The 6,000-nt window shown below is 49.5% G+C and overlaps 1 protein-coding gene across 1 annotated transcript in view; it reads left to right on the forward strand.

The window, feature by feature from the left end:
- Nucleotides 1-5,601, forward strand: part of asic4a (acid-sensing (proton-gated) ion channel family member 4a) — a 168,293-nt gene extending 162,692 nt beyond the window's left edge. The window contains exons 7-10 of the mRNA XM_060827711.1: nt 414-505; nt 3,628-3,707; nt 4,570-4,671; nt 5,494-5,601. Of these exons, the coding sequence (XP_060683694.1) occupies nt 414-505; nt 3,628-3,707; nt 4,570-4,671; nt 5,494-5,601 (382 nt within the window). The remainder of the gene's footprint in view (nt 1-413; nt 506-3,627; nt 3,708-4,569; nt 4,672-5,493) is intronic.
- The last annotated feature ends 399 nt before the right edge of the window (nt 5,602-6,000 follow it).

Consider the following 6,000-nt stretch of genomic DNA (forward strand, 5'->3'; position numbering starts at 1 on the left):
AGATTTGATAGAGGTGTATAAGATGATTAGGGGTTTAGATAGGGTAGACACTGAGAACCTTTTACTGCTAATGGAGTCAGGTGTTACTAGGGGACACAGCTTTAAATTAAGGGGAGGTAGGTATAGGGCAGATGTTAGGGGTAGATTCTTTACACAGCGGGTTGTGAGTTCATGGAATGCCCTGCCAGTAGCAGTGGTGAACTCTCCCTCTTTATGGTCATTTAAGCGGGCATTGGATAGGCATATGGAAGTTATTGGGCTAGTGTAGGTTAGGAAGGATTCGGTCGGCGCAACATCGAGGGCCGAAGGGCCTGTACTGCGCTGTATCTTTCTATGTTCTATGTTCTATGAATTCCCAAGGGGAACGGTCTTCAGTCTGTCCTTTAACACTCCATCTCTCGGTCTCCTTCCAGAGATAACTATCTGGTGCTCGATGTTTATTTCGAAGTGTTAAATTTTGAAACCATTGAACAGAAGAAAGCATATGATGTGGCAGGATTACTGGGTAAGTGACACCACATTAACCGTTTGTTAGTGACAATTTCAATCAAAACATCAGCGATCAATGCGTAGAGAAATCACCTGTCATAAAATCGGATTCTAGTTCAGGGAGAGGGGGATCAGTTCCACCAGAGAGAGAGGGGGGGGGGGGGGGGGGGGGGGGGGGGGAGACTGGAGAGAAAGAGAGAGAGAGAGAGAGAGGAGAGACTGAGGGAGAGAGGGGAAGACTGGAGAGAGAGAGGAGCGAGACAAGAGAGTGAGAGAGAGAGAGAGGAGAGAATGAGGGAGAGGAGGGAGACTGGGGGGTGCGAGGGATGATGTGACAGAGAAAGATGGAATGCAAAAGTGAGACTGGAGAGAGAGAGAGACAGACAGACAGACAGAGAAAGAGAGATGGAGATTGGAGAGAGAGAGAGAGAGACTGAAGAGTGAGCGAGTGAGACAGAGAGAGGGAATGTGAGAGTGACATTAAAAAGAGAGCAGAAGTCAGAGACTGAAAGTGAAAGAGAGAGAGAGATTCAATAGAGAGTGAGACTGGAAAGTGTGACAATGTGATTGCAGGAACAGTGAGAGTGAGGACAGGGCAGGATTGATCTGATGGGAAATGAATCGAGAGTGTTAGTCCTTCCGGATAAAGAAACAGCGGACAATGTGAACAGGTATTTGTGTGGGATTTCACTAGAGAGGATACAAGAACATCCTGGAGAAAGCAATAAATTGGAATTGAAAGGGAGAGGGGATTTTAGGAATATTGCAATTCCTAGGAAGTAGCACCGTGCAACAGTGAGTTGACAAGTCCCCAGGTCCTGACGGATTTCAGCCAAGGGTTTTAAAAGAAGCAGCTAATGAGGTAACTGATGGACTAGGGGTTGGGACGTGGTCATGATACTCACTTGACAAGTTAAGAAGGTGTGTTAGCTTTTATTGATAGAGGGATTGAGTTTCAGAACCATGAGGTTATGCTGCAGCTGTACAAAACTCTGGTGCAGCTGCACTTGGAGTATTGTGTACAGTTCTGGTCACCGCATTATAGGAAGGATGTGGCAGCTTTGGAAAGGGTGCAGAGGAGATTTACTGGGATGTTGCCTGGTATGGAGGGAAGGTCTTATGGGGAAAGGCTGAGGACTTGAGGCTGTTTTCATTAGAGAGAAGGTTTAGAGGTGTCTTAATAGAGACATATAAGATAATCAGAGGGTTAGATAGGGTGGGCAGGGAGAGCCTTTTTCCAAGTATGGGGACGGCGAGCACGGGGGTACATAGCTTTAAATTGAGGGGAGATAGATATAGGACAGATGTCAGAGGGAGTTTCTTTACTCAGAGAGTAGTAGAGGTGTGGAATGCACTGCCTGCAACAGTAATAGATTCGCCAACTTTGAGGGCATTTAAATGGTCATTGGTTAGACATAAGGATGAGAATGGAATAGTGTAGGTGGGATGGGCTTCCGATTGGTTCCACAGGTCGGCACAACATCGAGGGCCGAAGGGCTTGTACTGTGCTGGAATGTTCTATGTTCTATTTTCTAAGTTAGTGCCATCATGATTTGCAGAATGGCCTCCTCCTGCTCTGGGGATTCTCCGATTCGGGGATTCGGGATTGGGCTGGTTTCTATTTTCCAAAACCCGTTCCTTTAGATTGGAAAATGTAATTGTATTCACAAGGGGAGGAAGTCAGAGAACAGGAAACAACAAGCCCCTGGTTACTTTAACGTCTGTCTTTGGGCAATGGCCGAAGATGGTGTGAAAGACTTTGCAACAGGAAACTTGGAGAAATTCAGAGTTACCGGGCAGAGACAACATGGTCCTGTCAAAGGGAAATCCTGTTTAACCAACTCATGAGAGTTCTCTCAGGAAGTAACATGTGCAGCAGGTCAAGGGGAACCTGTGGGTGTATGGTCTTAGATTTCCAGAGGCCTTTGGTAAGGTGTCACATCAAAAAGGCTATTGAGGGAATTGGAAGCTGATGGTGAGAGGTTGTAGCACTTGGAGATGCAGATGGATCTGGGTGTCTGAGTGTAGGAATCACAGGAGGTCAGTCTGCAGGGTCAGCAAGTGATCAGGAACGCTCATAGAATGAGATGGTTTATTGTCAGGGAGGTTACACACTTTAATTATACAGGGCACTAGTGAGACCACATCAGACCATAAGAAATAGGAACAGGAAGAGGCCATTCGGCCCCTCGAGCCTGCTCTGCCATTCAATAGGATCATGGCTGATCTGACATTTCTCACATCCACTTTCCTGTCCATTCCCCATAACCCCTAATGCCCTGACTGACCAAGAATCTTTCTCAATCTCAGCGTTAAATATCCACGCGGACTCTACCCTCACAGCTCCCTGTGGTAAGGAATTCCAAAAATTCCCAGTCCTCTGAGAGAACAAATCCCTCCTCACCTCGGTCTTCAGTTGGTGCCCCTTTTCCCTGAGACTGTGCCCTCTGGTCCCAGACTCTCCCATGAGGGGAAGCATCCTCTCAGCGTCGACCCTGCCAAGCCCTTTCAGAATTCTCTGTTTCAATGAGATCACCTCTTCTCCTTCTAAACTGGTGAAGGGCTTTTGCCCGAAACGTCGATGTTCCTGCTCCTCGGATGCTGCCTGACCTGCTGTGCTTTTCCAGCACCACTCTGATCTAAACTCCTTCTAAACTCCAGTCAGCACAGTCCCAACCTGTATAGCCTTTGCTCTTAAGACAATCCTCATGAGCCCATTCCGAACTGCCAATGCAGTAATACCTTTCCTTAAACAAGGGGATCAAACCTGCTCACATTGCTCCAGATGTGGTCCCCCCAGCACCTTGTACAGTAGCAGTAAGATTTCCCGGCTCTTATAATCCAAACCCCTTGAAAAATAAAGACCTTCCCAATTACCTGTTGTCCCTGTGTACTGGCTTTTGAGATTAGTGAGACTGAGAGTGAGGTTGGAGAAAGTGAGTGTGAGACTGGAGGGAGAGTTAGGCGGGAGGATGGTGAGAATGAGTTGGAAGAGACTGTGAGAGGGAGGCAGGCTGCTTTCTGATCTCCCTTTACTGTGGTTATCCAGTCTGCCCTTTGAAATGTTGTTGCTCTCGCTGGTTTTCTCACTGAGGGGATACTGACATTGATTTGGTTTGGGTTGTGTTTTTTCACCAGGCGACATTGGTGGTCACATGGGCCTCTTCATTGGAGCGAGTCTCCTCACCATCCTTGAAATCATCGACTACATCTTTGAGGTGAGCTGGCCACTGCCTCCCTCTGTGTCTGTCCACCTGGCCCTGTCACTCCCTCAGCACTGCCCTCAGTTAGAGTGTGAGCCCTGGGCTGGGGGCTGTGAAACCCCATGGGAAGAGGGTGATCCCAATCAAAAATCCCACATGGTGCTGAATCGCTGATGTTCAATACTGCAGGGGTTTACAGAGCTGTTAGCGGCTCCACCACACAGAGGTCATTCACCCCATTGAGCCAATGCTGCCTCAGGGACAGAGGTCAGCCCTCACTCATATTGGCATGGCCTTCCCCTGGGTCATAAAGCTTTTGATTGTTTTGGATTTTTAAAGAGTTATCCATATTTTTTACAGAGCTGGGAATGCTGATGGGGGTCTGATGGGTTCTTTTGTACATTAGGGAAGAGTTTCACAAGTTGGACATGATGGCGATGTCTCCACCTGGGGGTGAGATCAGAACAAGGGGCTGTTGACTTGGGAAAGTCTCCCAGAATCCCAGAGTGTGGGGAGAATGGAGCCAGTTCCTGCAGGGAGTGGCAGAGGTGCACTGGAGCAGTGTGTTGGAAGGGTTCACAGATCCAGGAGAGAGGAGTTGAAGGCTGGAGCTGTGGGCTGAGCCAGGAGGGGGTCTGAGGAATTTGAGGATGGTGTGTGAACACAGGGACAAAGCGAATGTGTTCAATGTTAATGGAGACCCTGTACGTGTCACTGAGAGAGAAAGGAATAGCCATGTCCCTGTAGCCAGTGACGTGTTTATAGTCACAACATGAGATCAGGAACTGCCTGAATGGTGCAGCCCCCTGTAGTGCAATAGCTCCCGCGTCCCTCCTGCTGCTCGGTGGGAATGATGTCAATGTTCTTGTCTGTCCAGCTGATCCGGGTGAAAGTCCGCCAAGTTCTGACTCCTCACCGTCACACTCCAACAAAAACACAGGACAGCATTGCAACACTCATCACAGACAACAGCAAGCTGGTGAGTAACAAAGCTGAATTACTGTAGCACCTGTCACCCCCTCAGAGCACTGTACAGCCAACAGAAGGAGTTGTTGAGGCCGCTGTTGGAGTAAGGCCAGTAGCCGGGCTACAAACTGACTGTGCCACTGACTGAGCCCAGGACAGCAGACTGACTGCCCCTCCCTCCTTCACCACTGCCATCTGTTCCATTTTCACACCATGTCCCAGACGGTATTTTGTCTGAAGATCACAGCTATCCCTCCCTCAGGACGGGATGGTGGAGGAGCGGGAATGGTGTTACATGGGAAATCCTGAGACCCAACACAACGTCCCACCCTGACACGGGGCAGCACTTCAATTCAATTCACCCAAACCCAGCAACTGAAACCCTCCCTCAGTGACAAACACCATCAAACAATCCCCACTCTGATAAAAACACCCAGGCTCACTAACGGCCTTCACTGAGGGCAATCAGCCACTCTTACCCTGGTCTGGCGGACATGTCACTCAGTCCCACAGCAATGTAGAGACTCCGATAGACCACAGAACGGACAAGCAAGGTAAATGTGCACTTCAGGATGCAAACAACAATTATAAATACTCTGACCCTCTGACAGTGCGGCACTCCCTCAGCACTGACCCTCTGACAGTGCGGCACTCCCTCAGCACTGACCCTCTGACAGTGCGGCGCTGTGATTGGTGGAGGTTGTGGGGTAATTCGCTATCTTGTGTATTTGTGTCAGGGTTGGTGAATTCCCGCTCGGTCTGAGCCTGGATAAGGCGCTGCCTGATGGATGTGCGGGGTTTGTCTCACAGGCCAGTCTGTGTTGTTTTCCCACAGAGCTCAAGTGATCCTCTCCGCTGCCCTCCCGAAGGAATGGCCATCGCGACCAATCCGGCCTCTGACCGCCCTCAGCACAGGCTCCCCTACCAGGACTTTGCGTGTTGACTGTGAAGAGGGTCTCTGGCTCCAGCCCTCCCTGCCTTCCTCCTGTCCTTACCCCTCTGTCGGACCGTGTGTACAGCCAACTGTTTGATTCCTGAAATCTCCGCCATCCAGTCAACCCCTTCAGCAGTGAAACCACAAGCCAAAGTCTGCACAATCCTCGTCAATATTTCCAATGACCTGACCTCTGCCCAGGGACCTGTTTCGTTGCTGTAGTAACCATCTGTATTCAAAACATTTCCTTCAGACTGGATAATGCCTCTTTCCATCTCTCTAACTTTCCCTTTTGATTAGATTGCCAGTGTTGTTGTCCTGTCGGTGAATGTAATGCAGTGTGTGTACCATGGGCAGACTGCCCAGCCTCCGCTCTCGGAGTGAGAGGGGGCCCACAGGTACCTTGTG

The sequence above is a fragment of the Hemiscyllium ocellatum genome, chromosome 7 (genome assembly GCF_020745735.1).
Source record: "Hemiscyllium ocellatum isolate sHemOce1 chromosome 7, sHemOce1.pat.X.cur, whole genome shotgun sequence".
Taxonomy (NCBI): domain Eukaryota; kingdom Metazoa; phylum Chordata; class Chondrichthyes; order Orectolobiformes; family Hemiscylliidae; genus Hemiscyllium; species Hemiscyllium ocellatum.